The sequence below is a fragment of the Balaenoptera acutorostrata genome, chromosome 3 (genome assembly GCF_949987535.1).
Source record: "Balaenoptera acutorostrata chromosome 3, mBalAcu1.1, whole genome shotgun sequence".
Classification (NCBI taxonomy): domain Eukaryota; kingdom Metazoa; phylum Chordata; class Mammalia; order Artiodactyla; family Balaenopteridae; genus Balaenoptera; species Balaenoptera acutorostrata.
Window position 1 is genome coordinate 182610231 of NC_080066.1, and position 19534 is coordinate 182629764.

The 19534-nt window shown below is 64.7% G+C and overlaps 1 protein-coding gene across 17 annotated transcripts; it reads left to right on the top strand.

Moving 5' to 3' along the window:
• The first annotated feature begins 8678 nt into the window (after positions 1-8678).
• On the top strand, positions 8679-18948 carry C3H14orf180 (chromosome 3 C14orf180 homolog). 17 transcript variants are annotated; one of them, XM_057541971.1, is made up of 7 exons: positions 10132-10412; positions 12272-12458; positions 14270-14396; positions 15088-15229; positions 15942-16071; positions 17221-17256; positions 17709-17995. In XM_057541971.1, exons 3-7 carry the CDS (start codon positions 14353-14355, stop codon positions 17912-17914), a joined length of 558 nt encoding a protein of 185 aa, XP_057397954.1. In that variant the 5' UTR covers positions 10132-10412; positions 12272-12458; positions 14270-14352; the 3' UTR covers positions 17915-17995. The 17 variants fall into 17 exon arrangements, with proteins under 17 accessions (XP_057397958.1, XP_057397964.1, XP_057397954.1 ...); XM_057541975.1 differs by lacking the exons at positions 10132-10412; positions 15088-15229 and adding an exon at positions 8679-8880 and having other exon boundaries at positions 12386-12458; XM_057541967.1 differs by lacking the exon at positions 15088-15229 and having other exon boundaries at positions 14270-14413; positions 17709-18948.
• The last annotated feature ends 586 nt before the right edge of the window (positions 18949-19534 follow it).

Sequence of the window (19534 nt, forward strand, 5' to 3'; positions counted from 1 at the left end):
CGACACCCCAGTGGGTACAGCGGACGGCAGGTAGGACAGGCAGCAGACTTCGCTCATGGGGCGGGGGGATGAGGATAGCCGTACGGGGGGCACAGTGTCAGAAGGGCTCCTGCGCTGCTGGACCACTCCCCACACAGCTCTGTGGGTCAGGACCACCATTTCCATCGCCAGGCGCCTCTGGCCACCTCTCCCCACACAGGGGACACGGGGGCCGTGCCGTGCTCACAGCCCTGGTCACTGGAAGGTTCCCCAGCCCTGTCATCTACCCCTCCCTCACCACATCAGCCGTTAGTTTTCGCACCACACTTTTTTTTAAAAAAACGGTGATTTTTCTTTTTTTTTTAAATTAATTAATTAATTTATTTATAATTTTTGGCCACGTTGGGTCTTCATTGCTGCGCGTGGGCTTTCTCTAGTTGCAGCGAGTGGGGGTTACTCTTCGTTGTGGTACACGGGCTTCTCATTGCGGTGGCTTCTCTTGTTGCAGAGCACGGGCTCTAGGCGCGCCGGCTTCAGTAGTTGTGGCACGTGGGCTCTAGAGCGCAGGCTCAGTAGTTGTGGTGTACAGGCTTCAGTAGTTGTGGCACATGGGCTCAGTAGTTGTGGCTTGCAGGCTCAGTAGTTGTGGCTCATGGGCTCTAGAGCACAGGCTCAGTAGTTGTGGTGCACGGGCTTAGTTGCTCTGCGGCATGTGGGATCTTCCCGGACAAGGGATCGAACCCATGTCCCCTGCATTAGCAGGCGGATTCCTAACCACTGTGCCACCAGGGAAGTCCCTTCACATCACTGGCGAACACAGTCAGCTCCTGGGACCAGGGCTGGAGTTTTCCTCCATCGTTAGCGAATCAAAGAGAAGGCCCCCGCTTCCGGAGGCCCCCGGTGTGAGTTGAAAGCATGATGTTGGTGTGGACCGTCTTGCCCACCAGGTCTGGTCACCAGGTCTGGTCAGCACGTCTTGCCCACCAGGTCTTGCCCACCAGGTCCGGTCAGCACGTCTTGCCCATCAGGTCTTGCCCACCAGGTCTGGTCACCAGGTCCGGTCAGCACGTCTTGCCCACCAGGTCTTGCCCACCAGGTCTGGTCACCAGGTCCGGTCAGCACGTCTTGCCCACCAGGTCTGGTCACCAGGTCTGGTCAGCACGTCTTGCCCACCAGGTCTTGCCCACCAGGTCCGGTCAGCACGACACCATGGGCATGGTGGACCCACATGATTTTCTGCAGATTAGGGAGGGGCAGGGAGTCCCGGAAGACTGGATCGAAACAGGAGAGCCAGAGGGGGACGAAGCCCGGAAGCAAGGCTGCACGTACTGCTGTCCTGCGCAGGGAAAGGCCAGCGAGCCCGGCTCCTCATCACGGACGGGGCACGAGGACGAGGTATCCGGAGCAGCTGGTGCAGCCCCTGCAGACGTGGGTGACCTGCGCCGTTCCAGGGACCGCGTCAGGCAGAGCAGCTTCCGCTTGGGCTGACGCAGGCTCAGGTTTGGGGTGACCCACCATTTCCTACCATCATCTACTTGGCTTTTGCTGGGGCCACACGGGTGAGCTGAGGGGGACATGGTGGGACCACCAACCGTGTATCCTTGGAGTCTTCGGGGATGGTTTCAATTTCCGTCAAGCACTCGGGATGCGTGGAATGACTCTCTTGGGCAGGGTGGGTGGTTTCAGAAGCGTCCATTTGTTTCTTTGGTTGGTTGGTTGGTTGGTTGGTTGGGTTTGGTTTTTGTTATCGTCATGGCTCTTACCCCACAGGTCGGGGAAGCAATGAGAGGGCTCTGCAGCTGCTGCGGGCACACAGCACAAGCGTGAAGCAGGGGCCGGGACAAAGGCAGCAAGCCCAGTCTGCAGATCACCGGACCCACCGTGAGGTGGGCTCGAGCTGGTCCATTTGTCTCCTGGCCTCCATAAGCTCTCCCTCGAATCCTGACGGGGCCTGGGTCCCCTGATATCAACGCCAGCCCAGACCCTTTACCCCTCAGCTCTCTAAAGGTCTGGCTATGTCTCCTTCCAGCACATGGTTTCTCTAGAGACCTAGAGACTGACTCTTCCTGCCTTTTCGGGCCAGCCAACTTGGGGAGGCTTCTCTCTGCATAAGGCAGAGGGTCCGAAGGATAAGCATTCCCCACCCTGAGGCTGAAGGCTTCAGGGACAGCCCAGGGCGGACAACACCCCATGACAAGCACACCTGGGCCACGCAGACCTGTGGGCATCCAGGTCCCGGGCTGCTGAGCCGCTGCTGGGTCTGCCCCAATGTGGACCAGCGCCACGTGCCTGCCTGCTACTTTCAGAGTGTGGCGTTCAGATCCCTCCAGAGCCTGCAGCAGCCCCAGGGTGAGGATTCCTACGGGAGAGGGGCCAGCGGCTCTCAGCTGGGCAGGCATGGCCCAAAGTCACGCAGTCAGGGATGGGGGAGCTGGGGGCCCTGCCTTCTGCCTCCAGTGACAAGCTCTTTCTAACGTGCTGTGCCTACAGCTCTAGGTGGCCACGTGACACAGGTGCCAGGACAGCCCCAGTGGCCCTGGTTCAAACCCCAACTCTAGGAGCTGCCCCCTCGGGGCCTCGTGTGGGCACTTCCCCCCAAAATCTGTGTTCTGGTCGGGCCAACACGAGGGCCCATCCATGGCGGGGTCCGAGAGGCTCTGGGCCGTGCGGGGGTCTGGCACACATCCTGGCCCAACGAACACACCTCACCTTTGTGGACAGAGCATGTGCCCACACGTGTGTGTGTGTGTGTGTGCGCGCGGCACGCGTGCACATGGATGCACAATCCTGGAGTGTGAACCTGGGGTGTGTGTGACGGGTGTGAACGCTCAGCCCTGGGGCCGGCCAGAGGCAGGTCCCCGAGCCCAAGAATGGGAGTGACACCCACAAAACAGGAGATTGGCCACCACGGACGGCTCTAACCAGGGAGCCCAAGCCGGGGTCACCTGATCGCCCCATTAAAGGCCAAGCAGACCCCCTCAGCAGGTCAGGCCAGCAGGCTGAGCTACTCCCATTCCTGCAACCCTCCCCGCTGCTCCAGCCGCCCAGGCCCTCCTGGCAAAACAGCCGTGACGGGCAGCTTCCCGCGGCCCCTGCCTCGGTTACGGCTTATGTACGGCCCCCCAGGCAGCTGGCTCTCAGGAGGGACCGGCTTTACAAATAAAATTTATCATTGTAATTATGGCTCCTGTAGAGAGCTGACGACTTCTACAGCTTCCTGGAGGTCATGAATAATTTAGGAGAAGGGAAAAGGGGCCGCTTCTGTTAGTGTACAATGGGGCCCAGCGGTTCCCGTTACTGCGACTGCTGAAGACCAGGGGGCCCACGTCCGCTGCTTCTGACAGGAGCGGCCCAGCCACACGGTGACCCAGGGCCCCGCCAGGCTCTGCGGGGATGCTGCCCAGGCACCCCCCCCAACGTCTTGTGAAGTGGGACCTTGGCTGGGTGGCAGGGTGAGCAGACACGGCCCTAACTGCCAGAGGGTCCGTGCTTCAGGCTGAGAATGACAAGCTGTGGGCTCCCCAGTTAAGGGCATTGATGCTGCACGCCCAGGGCTGTGACCTCAGGCAGGACCCTCAACCTGCATCCCAACCAGAAGGGAAGCGTCTCTCTTGGCGCACACAAGGGCCAGACCCCAACCCACTCAACCGTCAAGCTCTCCCTCCCTCTGCACGTCCCCACAGCACACATGATCCTGGGGTTGTGTGGAGCCCTTGAGAGGCCCCAAAGGCAGGAATCATCTTTTCTTGCCTCCAGTGATGGAGGGCTCACTACCTCACTACTGGTGGAAATTCTCCCCACCTCTTCCTGCCCCCAAGAAGGGAGGCCTGCACCTGTGGGCCCCACCCCAGTCTCCTGTCCTGGATCCACCCAGATGGTACATCGGCCCCTCCGACCCAAAGTCTGCCCTCTCCTTTCCCCCCTTCCCCTCCCTCCCCCTCTCCTGAGTCCCCCACCCTCAAGCCCACCAAGTCCACCTGTGACCTCCTCACAGCCAGACCCAGTGGTGAATTTCCTCTCCTCGTCCCTCCTGCCCTGGCGGTGGCCCTGAGAGCGCCCCCTTCCTCCTTGCCCCTCGCCACCCTGGGCTGTACCACCCCACAGGCCCCCTGCTCCACCTCCCTGCCTGGCTTCTCCCCACCACGCCAGCCTGACCTGGGTCCCAGGCTCATGCTCGGACCTCACGACGTGCCTCTGTCCCTGGGCACCCCTGGGTCACTCCTTCAGGCCCAAAGCTTTCTATGTCATCTCTAAGATGGCTGGTTCATTTCCCATAGATGCCATAACAAAGAGCCATAAACCCTATGACTTAAGCAACAGAAACTTATTCTCTCGGCGTTCTGAGGGATCCTAAATCAGGGCGTTGGCAGGATCGCGCTGCCTCCAGGGGCTCGGGGGGAGGGTCCCTGCAGCCTCTCTCAGCCTCTGATGGCTGCCAGTGTCTGTGCCTTGTGGCCCCATCCCTCCAAGCTCTGCACCTGCGGTCACATCACTGCTTCCTCTTCTGCGTCAAGTCTCCCCCTTATGGGAGCACAGGTGACGGCACCAAGTAAGTTAACATCCACAGGTTCCAGAAATGTGATGTGCACATGTCTTGGGGAACCATTTTTCAAGCTAGCAAGAGGGTGACCCCAAATTCACATCTCCCATCTGGAGACACCTGGAACCAGACACGTACATCCAACTCCCCCCGCCCCGACTCGGAAGCCCCCCACGCATCTCAAATTAACTGGCTCTCATATTTAATCCCCATGGTACCCCCAAAACCTGCACCCCTGCCATCTGTGGTGGGCAGAATAATGCCCCCAAAAGAGGTCCACATACGAACCCCCTGAATCTGTGACTATGTTAGGTCACATGGCCAAGGGGAATTAGGTTGCAGATAGAATTAAAGTTGCATGACTTTAAAATGGGGAGATGATCCTGGATTGAGGGGGCGGGACAATGTAGTCACAGGGTCCATATTGGTTGAAGGTTGGGGGGGAGGAGGTTGGAGTGATGTGAGGTGAGGTGACCGGACCAGACAGCGCTGGCTCTGAAGCCCGACGCAGGGACCACGGGCTGGGGAAGGTGGGGCCTCCAGAGGCAGGAAAAGCCAAGGAAACGATGGTCCCTGGAGCCTCCAGACGGGCCAGCCCTGCCCACACCCTGAGCTCAGCGCATTTCCCACTTCTGGCCTCCAGCACTGTCGAGAGTACATTTGGATTGTGTAAAGTCGCTGTTTGCAGTCATTTGTGACAGCGGCCACTGGCGACACCTACACCGTCTTCCCCAGGCCAGCGGCCTTGTAGCACCCTTGACCCTCACACACCCACACCTGACCCCTCAGTGAGTCCCACACCCACCCTCCCACCCTCCCCCCAGTCCTTCCCCCAGGGGAAGGCAACCAAAGGGCCCAATTAAACCCCTCAGGTCACATCCATCCTCTGCCCCATCCCGTGGGTGCCGAGGCCCGTGCAGTGGCCTACAGGGCTCCGCAGGAGCCCCCCTGCCTGACTTCCTGCCGCTCCTCACCTGCCTGGGGACCCTCCACCAAGCAACCCCCCCCCAGTGTCTTCCAGAAGGCGTGGAGCAGCTGACCGTCCACTGCTGAGAAGACTGTCGGGAAGACGCGGCCCCGCCCAGCCGAGGGGCCCAGGGCTGGCCCTGATGGGCAAGTACGTGGTCTGGGCACCTGGTCCCAGCAGCTCACACCGTCCCTGAAGTTCTGTTGCAGGTGCAGGAGGGACGCCATCTGGGCTCTCCCACCCCTGTTCCCACCTGACCCTGCAGGGCTTTCTGCATTCAGGCAAGACCTCAGTCCCAGGAGGGGGGCCTAGGAGTCGGGGCCAGTACTGGGGGGCGAGTGGGGTGAAGACAACGTGGAGGGTCACCGTGAGGCTCCCGAGCTACCCTCTGCGACCTCCGGCCTCTGCACGGAGACCAGGCCTGGGAAGGTTCGTTTTGTGTGTCAGCTTGGCTGGGCCACGGGTGCCACAGGTGTTTGGTGGGACTTTCTTCTGGGTGTCTCTGGTTGAGAGTAACATCTGAACGGGTGGTCTGAGTCAAGCAGGTGCCCTCCCCTTGCGGGGGGGCCTCGTCCAGTCCTGGAGGCCTCAACAGAGCAGAAGTGAGTGATGCAGAATCCGCTCTCCTGGCCCGACGGTCTCCAGCTCGGACAGCGGTCTCCTGCCTTTGGACGTGGACCAGAGCCACCGCTTGCTGCCAGCGGATCGTGGGACCCCTCAGCCTCCGCACCCAACCATGAGAGCCAGACCCTGCAGTCACTCTCTCTATACACGTCCTGTTGGCCCGTTTCTCTAGAGATCCCCGAGTAATACAGCCCTCCCCCCAGCCCTCTCTCTTCTTGGGTTTCACAGCTGCTGTTGGGACCACAGAGCCGCCTCCTGCTGAGCAATGGCTGTGCTACTAGGACACAGGGCCCCAGGGCCTGGTACAGGGCAGGTGTGCAATGCAGACCTGTGGGGGGGGGGGCAGGAGGAGGGAGGGACGGAGGGAGGGAGGGAGGGGGATGGAGGGAGGGAGGGGGAGAGGGGGAGGGAGGGACGGTGCCCGCCTGAGCTGAGCTAGTGCGGCTGAGCCTTAGAGCCAGTGCAGCTCTTGGAAAACCCAAGGGCCAGCATCAGAGGCAGAGTGTTGGGTGGGGGGGAGGCAGAGGGTGGGGTGATGTGGGGGCCTGGCAGGGTGCAGGCTGTAGGAGGGTGGGGTGATGTGGGGGCCTGGCGGGGTGCAGGCTGTAGGAGGGTGGGGTGATGTGGGGGCCTGGCGGGGTGCAGGCTGTAGGAGGGTGGGGTGACACCAGAGTCCAGCCCCCGACTGACCCTGCCCCAGGGTGGAGCCCCGAAACAGAGAGGGGCCGGCCTGACCCCTGCTCCTGCACCCTCGTGCGTCCTGCCTTGGGGTCCCAGGAGGAAAAGGCAAAGCACAGATCCCGGGCTGCCGGTTAAGGGCACAACGGCTGAGTCCCGACATTGCCCCAGCAGGCGGGGCAGAGGGGGCAGCAGGGGCGAGGAGCCAGCATTTCCCAGGGTCTGTCCTGCGCTGGGAGCTGGGGGCATTCAGCTCTCTATTGCGTCCTATTGCCTGGCAGGTGCTGAGCTGCCCAGACTTGTAGATGAGCAAAGTGCAGCTCAGAGAGGGGAGGTAACTTGCCCAAAGTGACACAGCCATGAGGGGTGGGCCTGGCCCAGTCTCGGCACCCCCTTTGTCCTCCAGCCAGCTCCTGATGTCCTGGCACATGTGGCAGCCCTGATGGAACCGGGTCTGAGAGAGGCTGGTGCTGGTGGCTGCGGGCCCGGGGGGTGCGGGCAGATCCCTGATGGGTTTGTACGGTTTCCACCAATCAAGGGGGCTGCCCGAGGGACGTGGAGAGAGCCCTGGCCCCTGTGCCTCTCTGCTGGGTGTGGAGGAGGTACAGCCGTAGGACCCCCCCGCCCCCCACCGTGTGCCTGGGTTGGACCGGGGCTGCGAGGGGCAGTGTGACAGAGGATGACTGCCTCTCAGTGTCCCAGGGTCCCCTGAGGGCTGCACGTGGCCACAGTGGCCTGGACCCCACGGGCTGTGCATGTTCTGTGCAGAAGCTGGCGAGGGGCTCCGGGCTGGCGCTCCCCCCGCCGCTGTGTCCACGCTAGGGCCGGGCAGCAAACTCTCTTAGTAATGGGCCAGATGGCAGATGCTTTAGGCTCCGTGGCCGTGCTCAACTTTGCCCTCATAGGGCGAAGGCAGCCGTGGACAGAAAGCAAGGCTGCGTGGCTGTGTTCCAGTAAAGCCCTACTCACTTTCATTTACAAAAACTGCGGGTGGGCAGGGCGGCCGAGGGACGGAGTTTCTGAGCCGTTTTCTGGAGGCGGGCTGGGCGGAGGGGGTCCTAGAGTCACACGAGACCCCCTCCCACTGAGCCCTTGCCCCGAGGCCACCTCTGTCGGCTTTCTGTCCACAGGGGGCTGGGGCCTGTCCCACCGCAGGAGGTGCTGCACTGCTCAGGCTGGGGCTCCAGGGCAGACGTTTATGTCCCCTCTTGCTGACCAGAGAGGAGGGAACGGCCGGCGCCGGCTGTCCCTGAGGACGCCCTGTCCCGCTGCCCGCGTAGCAGTTTGCTCGGGTAATTTACTAGCTCTGAGGCAACGTCGGGACTCAGCCGTTGTGCCCTTAACCGGCAGCCCGGGATCTGTGCTTTGCCTTTTCCTCCTGGGACCCCAAGGCAGGACGCACGAGGGTGCAGGAGCAGGGGTCAGGCCGGCCCCTCTCTGTTTCGGGGCTCCACCCTGGGGCAGGGTCAGTCGGGGGCTGGACTCTGGTGTCACCCCACCCTCCTACAGCCTGCACCCCGCCAGGCCCCCACATCACCCCACCCTCTGCCTTCCCCCCACCCAACACTCTTCCTCTGATGCCGGCCCTTGGGTTTTCCAAGAGCTGCACGCCTCCAGAACCGGCCTGGGAAGACACGTACGGGTCTGGAGGGCAGGGGGGCGCTGCCCCCTCGTCTTTTCTGCAGGCCGGGCCTGTGTTCTCAGGGCCTGGGAAATGGCCACCTCCTCTCCCGCTCTGGGGCCAGTGGCCTGTCCTCGGGGTCGCTGCTATTTCTGCCAAAGAGGAGAGGTAATTATAGCTCAGCCTCTGCCAGCTGGCCGAGCTCTGCCACCTGGCAGAGGGGCCTGGGGCGGGGACACAGGCCGGCCACAGATTGGCCCCACAGGCAGGCAGGCCGCAGCTCCAGACCAGGGCAGCAGGAGGCCGGGCAGTCGCGGCCCCGTTCACCTGAGCAGCCCAGCACCCGCCTCTCCAGGGCGCAGGAGGGGCACCGCCAGCGAGACCAGGCCAGGGCTATGCGGCGCGGTGCCCACTGGGGGACGCCACAGCGCCCAGCTGGCACCCCCCCTCACAGACCCAGGAGGGAGCCAGGTGAGAGCCACTCAGGGGCACGGGGATGCTCACCCCGCATCAGGGCACGAGGCAGCCGGAGCGGAGAGATTCCCCAGAACGGATGCGGGCGGAGACCCTGCTGCAGGCGGGCGCGCGGCAGTGGGCTGAGGCCGGGCGGCGCGCACTGCGGCCCTGGACGGGGGCTGGGGGGCCGCCCATCCCACCCACCCGGGCCGCGCGCTCTCAGCGCTCATTCGGGTACAGTCCCAGGCAAACCAGGCAGTGGGTGACGTCAGAAGCCCCGGCCCCTCTGAACCTCGTGTTTGGTGTGTACAGGGTGGGTGGCCGGCGCACTCAGCCGTGTCCCAGGCCACTGGTGCTCTGAGCCCCTCCCCCGCGGCCAGGCCTGACATGAGGGCCCCACCGGCCCTTCACCCGCGCTCCTGCCTGAGGCCACGTGCAGGCGAAGCTGGACTGTGGGTCCCTCCACGCGCCACCCCGCGAGGACCCAAGCCTTCCGAGGCCCGGGAGCCAGGGTTCTCGGGCTCTGGGCATTTTGCACGGGCCACGGCACAGGCGGCAGGGTCGGGCACCGACGCCAGCAAGCCTTCCCCAGAGGCCCTCGGGGGCCCTGCTGTGGGCCGAGCCCAGAGGGAACAGATGCGTTACTGGGGTCACTTGAGCCCAGGCCATGGCTTTTGGGCATCCCCAGAGACGCGGCTCTTTTCTGAGCTGACTCTATCAGAGGGAATCCACATCCTGGCCCACCGTGCGCGTGGGGCTCAGGACGCACCATTTATTTGGCACTTGCTGTGTGCAGGTACCCCGGGAGGCCTAGCTCTCCATCTTGACAGCACTCTGGACGGTGGGCAGAAGCTGGGGGCGGGAACGTGGGCTGATGTGGCCGGTGTCCGGGTGGGGGTCCACCTGCCCTGTCACCTGGGCCTCCCGAGGCCAAGGCTGGCTGTCCCCACGCACCCAGCAGACACACAGCCATCACCCGGTCCTGCTGCCACCCCATGTCCTGAATGCGCCCTAGAAAGGTGTGGGCCTCGCATCTCAGAGTGGAAGGGGCCTCGGGACCACCGGGCCAGTTCCCACTCCCTGGATCCCCGCGCCGGGCAGGGCCAGCGGGCGCCGGGCAGGCCTAGTGAGCAAGGCCAGCCCCACGGGGCCTCCCCGGGAGTCCTCCCCTGGCTTAATTCAGAAATGGTGTGATCTGGGAAGCTGCCAGGCTGGGCGCTCTGGGCTGGGAGCAGCCGCTAGCCAGCCAGCCCTCACTCTGTTCCCCGCCCTCCTGAGGGAAGGCCAGCATGGGGCTGGCCACAGCCTCCCGGCTCGTTTTCCCGCTGAGGAAACGCGCAGCTCGTGGCCTCAGGCCCCTTAATTCAGCCAAGCTGCTCTGGGCAGGGGGTCAAACTGCCACCAGGACGCCTCAGGGTAGGACAGCCCAGAGGACCGCTGAGGCCACTGCCCCGTGGCTGGAATGGAAACTTCTCGGCTGGCCTGTGAGCGGCTCCGGTTCCCACTGTGCTGGAGGCTCTGATCGCCAGAGGATTATAGGCCGTCAGGTGGGCGAGCTCACGCAGGGCTGCGACAGCTGCAGGAGCCCAGGTGGGCCGAGCAGTGTGCGCGCGCGCGCGCGTGTGTGTGTGTGTGAGCCTGTGTGTATAAACGTGTGTGTGGGATGTGCATATGTGTACGAGTGTGTGTGTTTGCATGGGATGTGTGTACATGTGGGTTGTGTGTGTGAGATGTGTGTATGGTGTGTGCGTATGAGTGTGTGTGGCTGTGTAGGTATGTGTGTATGTGTGTGGCATGTGTTGTGTGCATGTGTGATGTGTGTGTGCATATGTGTGGGGTGTGGGGGGGGGGTGTGTGTGCGTGTGGTGTGTGAGTTGGTGCGCATGAGCTCAGCCTGCCCGGCGAGGTCCTGGCGTGGTCCTCTGCCTGCGCCAGCCCCGGAGGCGGTGTCCCCCGCGACAGGACAGCGGGAGGGGCCCGGCCATGGCGCTGCTGCCCCGAGCCCGGGGCTCCTGAGGGCTGCGGGACTCCGCCAGCTCGTCTGTCCCCTGTGCCCTGGGGTCCCCACGGGCGGACAGGCGCAGGGAGGGTTCGAGGGGCGATGGAGCAGGTGCGGGTGCTGAGCCGGTGCCAGGCGTGGGGTCAGAGCCAAGGAGGGGCCCTCCCTGTGCGGGGCCGGCAGCGCGCCGGGGGTCTCAGAGGTCCCTCCATGAGGACAGAGGTGTGCCAGCAGGCCGCGGGGGACGGATCCGGGGCCGCGACAGCCTGGCCCACAGGAGGCGGAAGGCCAGTGAGCGGCGTCACAAGCGGTGGGGCAGGTGTGGGCAGCGGGACAGGCGGCCGGGACCCAGGACTCAGCATTGCTCGAGGCGGTGAACCAGGTGGAGCCGGCCCAGCCCAGCCAGCAGCCCCTGGAGGCTGGGGGCGCAGGCGGGGTGGGGGGACGGGGTGCAGAGCCGGGCTGGAGGGCCCCCTGTGGATGTGGTCCCTGTCTCCCAAAGGCGTCGCATCCAGGTAGGGCGGGAGGGAGGGTGCTCGCCCAAACCGCGCGGACTGTCAGGGTGGGGGTCTTGTGGGCGTGTCGTCCTGGCCAGACCCCCTTCTCCTGGAACGCGGGCGGAAGCCTGAGGGACCCCGCTCGGCACCCTCCAGGGCCCGCAGGACTGGAGCAGGAGCTCTGGGGGAGGCCCAGGGCAGGTCCCCACCCCGGGAAGGACAGGGCCCCCCTCCTCTCCAGGCAGTGTTCTGGGAAGCCCCACCCTCAGGGGGCGTGCCCTCCCCAGGCAAGGGACGGGGCAGAGCGGGGGTGACACTCCGCAGGCCCAGGCCCAGAGCTATTTTCCACCCTTTATCACCCATCTGTCACGAGGCAGCCTGAGAGCCAGGGCACTCGTATTACACGCTGTCCCTGCCAGAGCCCAAGGCCTCCCGCTCCCACATGGGGCCCTGTCCTCGCCATCCAGCCCGGGGCGGAGGGGGCCCTGCTGGCGCTGGAGGAGGCCTGGGGGGCAGGCGAGAGGTGGTACCCGGAGCGGCCTTTGCCTGCTGAGCCAACCAGAGCCGCACGCTACTCCTCCGTTTTCCTGGTGAGGAAACTGAGGCCTGGGGCCGTCCCTCCGCTTGACCAAGGCTCCTGAGACAAAAGGGCAGAACCCAGGGCTCAGGCCGGTCCTGGGGGTCTGCAGAGGCCCCGCTTCCTCTGGGGAGGGGGGGGTGGCAGGGATAACACTTTAACGGGAAGCTGGAGCCTGAGCAAGGCTGCCGGGCGGGGTGAGGACGCTGGGCTCGGGGGACCACCTGGGAGCAGAGAAAGGCCCAGGCAAAGGCACAGGCCGGAGAGGGCCCAGGGCTCCCGAGAGGCGCGGGAGAGGCGACATCCCACAGGAGGCTCTCACCGTGTACGCAGGCTCCGTGCCAGGTGGTCACACCCTCTCCCTGAGTGATGACCACGGCTGATGGCCGCGAGCGCAGGCGGGTCCCCAGGCCGCCTCTGAGCCCTGACGTGAGCTGCCTCACTCAGCCCCACCAGAGCCACGGGGGAAGCTGCTGCTGCTGTTTCCATTTTCAGCCGAGCAAACTGAGGCACCGGGAGGGTAAGAGACTTGCCAAGGTCACACAAGGTCACGGGAGGCACAGGACGGAGCCGAGTGAGGCTGCCTGCGCTGGAAGCACAGAGCTGCCAGGGACACACACCACACTGCACGTGCACACACGCATGTACACACACGTGCACACCCCGTTGCAGGCACACACAGGCACATTCACACACACACTCGCACATGTGTGAACACAGCACACACGCACGCGTGCACACACGTACATCTATGGACACCCACATGTGCACACTCACAAACACACAAGTGCTCACACAGCTGTGCACACACTCACACATTGTCCCACCACCCCCGGCCTGGGGGGAGGGCCCTGGGCACAGCAGGGGCTCGACAGCTGGGCCCGCTGGCAGTGACACTGTCACACACACACCCCGCCCTCCTCCCCCCCCCCCCCGGGGCTGAAGCTGGGCCCCCAGGCCACCCTTTGTGAGACCCGGTCCTTCAGATAAGGCCTCCCTCCCCGCCCCTCCTCCCCAGGCTGGCCGGCTCCCCCCTGGCCCTACTTGCAATAAAAAGCTTGATGCTGAGAAAGGAGAAAATTGCTCCTTTTTTAAATAACTGAATGGCTGGCCTGTTATCTCCCAGGCGGAGAAAGCCCTCCCCCAAGCCGGCCCCCCTTGCAGCCCTCCCCCACCTGGCAGCTCCCCTTTGGGGGGGCCCTGAAGGAGCTTGTCTGAAGGTGCCCCTCACTCAGCTCCATCTCAGCCCCTGGGGGCAGGGTCCGTGGAGGGTGGATGGAAGCCAGAACACTCCTCATAAAGTGCAAACATTTGACCACACAGGAAGGGAGCAGTAATGGCCGCCAAGGACCCAGACCAGAGACCCCCGGCAGAGCCTGGGGCTGGGGATAGGAGGGGAGATGGCCCCCGTGCCACCCCACCCCATCTCATCATCCAGGGGGAGGGGGGCAGAGAGGACCTGGCAACAGCCCCTGGTGTCCACGTTGCACCACATGTACAAGGAGGTGGCGGGGGCCCATCACCCCACAGGGTCCTCAAAGGACTGAGGCTAAATGCCTGCCGGGCTTCACCTGCACAGGCCCGGTGGGAGCAGGATAGGGGGAGGTCTCAAAAGTCAAGGACCGTTCAAAGGATGTGAAAGAAAATTCATACCAAAAGGGCTGCAATTCGTGAGGAGAGATGGGAAACGCTGCAATCAGAGGCTCACTGACGAGACAGGGCAGGTACCACCTTACACCTAGTACATGAGCAATCCAAAATCCAGGGGGAGGGAGAGACAGAGAGAGCCTGGGCAGGACTGAGGGGCGGGCCCACCAGCTCCAGCACCCATGAACCCCTGGAGAAGCCTTTCCTAGCCCCCATGAAGCCCTGACAAAGCCCAGCCCTGGACCCCATCATTCACGCCTGGAGCGTCCCAGAGAAGGAGGCAGCAGTGATGTTTATTGCAGTCTTATCTATGGCCTCAGAAAATTGCAAGTGACCTAAAGAAACTGCAAGTGACAATAATAAAATGCAAACCTCCCAAACATCCCCAGTAACGGAGGAGGGTGGCTGTAAATGATGGAATCAGCCCTGTGGAATATTACGCAGCCATTAAAGCTGATAATTAGGAAGACTGGCAGCAGGGGAAGCTGCTGACGATCTCGGTTTTGAGCAGGCAGGATTCCTCTGCACCCGGAGCACCTCAAAGGAAAGCAGCGTCTGCCTGTGGGCCAGGCTAATGGGAAGAGGGAAGCCAGCCCAGCTTCCTGGGAAGAACCTCTCCTCCTTTTATTTTATTCCTATGAGGAGTGTTCCGTGTGCAATAAATAATGTCTTTGCTTATCTTAGGACCATGTTCCAGTAAATGAAGACGGCAGCACACGCCCTGAGCCCCGACTCCCTGCCAGAGACGCGGCATCAGACCAGAAAGAATGAGGACGCGGCTCCAGGCTCACCCACGCCCAGGGCGGGGAGGGTGCGGCAGGGCCCTGGGTGGGCGCTGATCCGGCGGGGGGGCCTCAGCTGGAGGCAGGGAGGCGGAGAAGCAGAGGGAAATGTGGTCCCTGCCCTTTCCCCGAGCTGGCCTCAGCCCCAGGATCCCCGGGAGGGAAATCGCTGGGTTGGGGGGCTGGAGGGGGCCTGGCAGAGAGGGTTAGAGGCCCCCAGGCTGGGGCACAGGATGACCACGTGTGCACAGCATCTGACCAGGGCTGAAGGTGGGGGTAGAGCATACAAGGGGCCTGGAGGATGGGTCAGAACAGAGTCCCAGGGGCTGGGAAGGGCCGGCAGAGGCAGAGGAGGTGGGGGCCATGGAGGGCTCGGGAGCAGGGCAGCAGCAAGTCTGGTGCTTCTCCTGGCGGCACAGGGAGGAGGGTGTCTGAGTGGGGGAGGGTGGAGACAGCAGGACAGCGAGGTGACAGGACGCAGCCAGGTCAGGACTGGGTCCAGGACAAGGGAGAGTCGGCAGCAGCAGGAGAGGGAGGGAGTGTAAGGGGGTCTCCCCAAGGAGCAGGTGGGGCCCCAACTTCAGGCCCTGAGTCCTGAGCTAGGCTCTGAGCTCGTTGCTGGCCAGGGCAGGCCACAAACATAGGTGTCCCAGCCGAGGGAACGGGACAGCCATGAGCTGGGCCAAACCCCGGGACCGGGTGCGTCTCCCGCCCCAGCAGGACCGCCTCAGCCCGGAAGGCCGGCAGCGGGCTCACACAGCCGGTGGCCCCCCAGCAGAGAGCCATCTCACAAATGCCCCAGATCACAGGGTGCCCGCGCAGAACAGCCTGCTGTCACCATTTGATAGATGGGAACACTGAGGTCGGAGAGGGCTGCTGACTCCTGGCTCCACCTTCCAAACACACAGTGGGTGGGAGGGCGGCCCCTGGGTGGGCTGTGTCCAGGCTCTGCCCCCCGCCCTGGGCCAGTGGCCTCCTGCTCAGATCCCTCCCCTCATCCACAGGTAAGTGACCGAGGCCCAGTGTGTGGCGAGAGCTGTCCCACGGCGGGCTCCGGGTGGCGCTGCTGGGCGGTCACAGGGCGCTGAGCTCAGGCAGGGCCTCCCCTGGACAGAGGAGGCCACCAGGCAGAGCCCCCCGGGGCGCAGGGAGGTTCCGTGTGTACAGCTCAGACGCGAAGGCAGTCAGTCCTCGGGGGATGCCAGCCGCGACCGCCGTCACCGTTACTGACGTGGAGAAGTGATGCCGGACCCCGTCGGGATGGGTGGGGGCAGAGCCTGGGCAGGAGACACAAGCCTGCGTGATCACAGACCGCACCCGTCCCCGCTAACACGGCCATCCAGTCGTGACCAGTCCCAGTGGCTTTGTCCCAGCCCTCACCACTCGGCAGCAGGCCTAGGGGGTCAGACGGCCAGGCTGGGGCCGGGGCAGGTCCGCAGAGGGTCACCACGCCCCTGTCTGGTCCCTGCTGCATAAACCCAGAGGAGACGGCAGGGGCTGCCTGTCTCCAGCCTCGGGGGGCCGGGCGGGAGGGGCTCACTCCTGCCTGCCTCCCTCTGCTTCCCACCCCCCAGGAGGGCGACAGGAAGGGCCCCCCCTCTATCCTGAGACGAAGCCCACAGGAGCGCCGCAGCCATGGGGCCGAGCCACGGAGGACCACGAGGCGCGTGCGGTTCCGCGAGCCCCTGGAGGTGGCCGTCCACTGTAAGAGGCGAGCGGGCCAGGCGGGGTGGGGGGACATCACCCAGCATCTCACAGAGGGCTGTCCGCAGGGACCACAGTCACTGCCCTGTGCTCACAGGTGTAACCCCAATAAAACCCAGGCCCGTGGGCTCGGTCTGAACAGAGTGATGGTCAAGGAAACAGCAACCGGCAGGAAAAATATAACCAGAGCTGCCCAAGTCATTAGTGTCTTCCTGAAGGAAGGCCAGTGGGTAGGCGTTCCCAGAGCCCACCCGCTCTTCCTTCCAACGCTCTGAAGTTTCCCACTGCCCCTCAGCCTTCACTGCCCACCTCCCAAATTCTCCCCACCCCCTGCCCCCCACACTAAGCAGAGGGGACCACACAAAGGTGAGGACCTGGGGGGATCATGGGAGCATCTTAGATTCTGCTTCCACAGCCCCCCAAGGGAGGTGCTCCCTGAGTCCCGCCGAGTTGTGGGTAAAACTCACTCCCCCGACATGTGTCAGTGTCTCCCTTGAAGGCCCATCATAAACGTCGGGTCCAGGCCTCCCACAGGGGTCCTCACCCGCCCCGCCCTCCCCGGTCCGGCCCCCAACCCCCAGAGCACAGCTCAGCACCCGCCTCCGGAGCTTCCCAGCAGCCCCAGAAGCAGACACTCTCAGGTGGGGAGTCAGGGCCCAGACAGTCCGGGGCTGGTCTGGGGTCCCCCAGTGAGCTAAGCGGAATGGACAGGAGGTGGGGGGTATCCTGCCTGCCTCTCCAAAGTGCCAGCCCCTGCTGCCCCCCCAGGACCCCTGCAGTCTCCTCCTCCTAGGCTGCTGCAGGGTCTCCACACCCCACACTCCCGCAGGGCCCCCGGAAGGCTCTGAGAGCAGCGCCAGCATCTGGAAGCTAGAATCTGAATCAGTGAGGCTGGGGCAGAACCCTGGGTGGTGCTGGGCAGCCTGGCCGGCCGGGGGGTATGGACAGCCGGCCGGGTCAGGACCTGCGGGGGCCTGAGTCTCCATCTGTAAAGAGGGGTAGCTCTAGCTGACCCAGCCCGTCTCGGGGTCCTTAGGGTGGGCGGGTGAGACGAGGGGCCCCGGGGGCTCCTGGCTGGCAGAGGCAGTGTGCCTTCCGAGCGGGGTGCCCCCCCGCTCCGCCCGAACCCAGTCTCACTCTCCTCCCCAGACATCGCCTGCAGGGAGCCCTCCGCCACGGCCAGGGGTAAGTTCTGAGCCCTCGGCCCTCATCCCTCAAAGCCCCAGCCCACACACTTGCCCAGCACAGCCCCAGCTCCAGGCCACCACCAGACCCCCCACTGCTCCAGCCGGGCTCCCCACCCCGGCAGGGCCATGGGGTCCCTGACAGTCACGGGTCGGCGGCAGCACCCCTGGGGTACCTTCTGCCCCCCTCACTCCTTCCCCAGGGAGGGTGCGAGGGCAGGGCCTACGGGAGGCCCTGTTGCAAGGAGATCGCAGGCCCAGATAGGGCCGGGGAGACCCTCGCCGCAGGGGCCCACCCGACGGGCAGCACCGAGGTGCCAGCCTCCGGGTGAGCCGTGCCCGCCCACCGCAGCCTCCCCACCGGCCCTGCAGGGAGGCGGGCGCCCAAGGGTCCTCACTGGGGCCGGGGCTCAGGCCCGCGGGCCGGGCTCACCAGTCCCCCCTCGGCCCCAGCGCCCGGCCGGCGCAGGCCCCGCGACGGCGCCCTGATCCTGCGGCTGACGGCGTGCGCCCTGCTGCTGCTGGCGCTGGGGCTGTGCTGCAGCCGGGCCGAGCCCGTGGCGCTGGCCCTGGAGGAGCTCCGGGCCCGGCTCCTGGTCCTCCTCCTGCGCCTGCGGCTCGCGGCCCTGGCCTGCTGGCGTCACCTCCTGCAGCTCTGACGGCCGACGCTCACCTCCCCCGGGCCCAGGGGGCAGCACTGCAGAGGGAGAGCCCCAGGTCGGGCTGGGGGCTTCCAGACAGCCCTGAGCCCTGGACTCAGCGGGGCTGCTGCAGGCAGGGTGACTGGGAAAGGGGGGCCCACGGCTTGAGATCAGACGTGGGGTGCTGCAGGCGGCCCCCCAGCTCCAAGCAGGCAGCCCCTCCTATTTCACATGTTGGGGTGCCCTGTGAGGCTTTAGGAGAACAAGAATTCCACCACTGAAACTCAGGGACCCACAGGTTCCAGCCCCCAGACTACCCCTTGGGCCCCTCCCTCGCCCCAGCGGGAACTCTTGGTGACCTTGGGCCTGGCCCGGATGTGGCCGTGTGTAGCCCCTTGAGGACGGGGACACCCTCCCTATGTCTGTGGGAGTCCTAGGAGGAGGTAAAACTGGACTTTTGCTGCTTGGGGCCTGCAGCCCAGACCCAGAAACCCCTCTGGGAGAGGCTCGGGCTGCGGGGCGGGGGGTACTCCCTCCTGCAGTCACGTGCAGGGCAGCGCCCCGGAGCCCCCAGCTTGTCTGACGCCTGCACTGGGCCCAAGGCCTGGGGATCCCCTCTTGCCCCGGCTCCTCCCTAGCCGTCGGCCTGGGGGTGTGGCCGGCGCAGAGAGGACATCGGGGGGCCGAGAGGACCCCACCACCCTCAGGACACAGCCGTCTGCGCCCGGGTCCCAGCTGGCGCTGCGCGGCCTGGGAGTCCCGTGACTGTGTAGACGCCGAGCCTTCGTCCCCATTGCCAGGCCAAGGAGGCCACGTGATGACGGACCCCAGGGTCCCCTCAGACGCTGCATGGAGCGGGGCCCTGAACAAAGCAGGGAGGCCCGGGGTCAGACACCGGGAGGCACCGCTAGGGGAGAAGCTGCACCCCCATAGCCTTCAGACGAGCGTCTACGCAGCCGCCGGTGCTGTGCCGCCCCCCCCGCGGGCCTTCTCTAAGCATCTGTTCCCACGGCTTACGTGGGGAGACACTGATTCTCTATTAAAACACACTGCACCTCTTTCAGTCTGGGGACTTTTACCCAACGGAGGGAAATGGGGACCGATTTGCGGTGGGAGTCACTCCAGCGGCTGAGGCAGAGGTGGGCAAGCCGTCCCCTCTGGCCTCAGGGGCCGGGGCGGCAGCCTCCGGGGTCCCTTCGGGCTTCAGGACTCGGGGAGCCCCAAGTGGGGAGCCCAGCCGAGAGGGGCCCACCTCCAGGAGCAGTGTTCTAGTGGGGCCCACGGCGGGGCTCCGGGCCCTGGCCCTCGGGGACCCTCCAGCATCACACACCCCACACACACCAGCCCACCCCCCCCCCAGCCTCGTCTCACCCTGCCCCCTGAAGAAGACAAGCAGGTTAAGTCCAGCGCCAGAGCCCTTGGGCAGGTACTGGGGGGCGGGGGGAGCCGCCCAGAGGGGCTGGGCTGTGGCACTCCCCTCCTCGCGGCCCCGCTGCGCTCAGCTAAGGGCTGTTCGCTCATTGTAAAGACATGTTCAGCCCTGGAGGGTCCGAGAGACCGTGACCCCCATTGTCTTCAGAAAAATGTTGCTCAAGGTGCACCCGACAGCCCCAAGAATTCCAAAATTTGAAATCCATC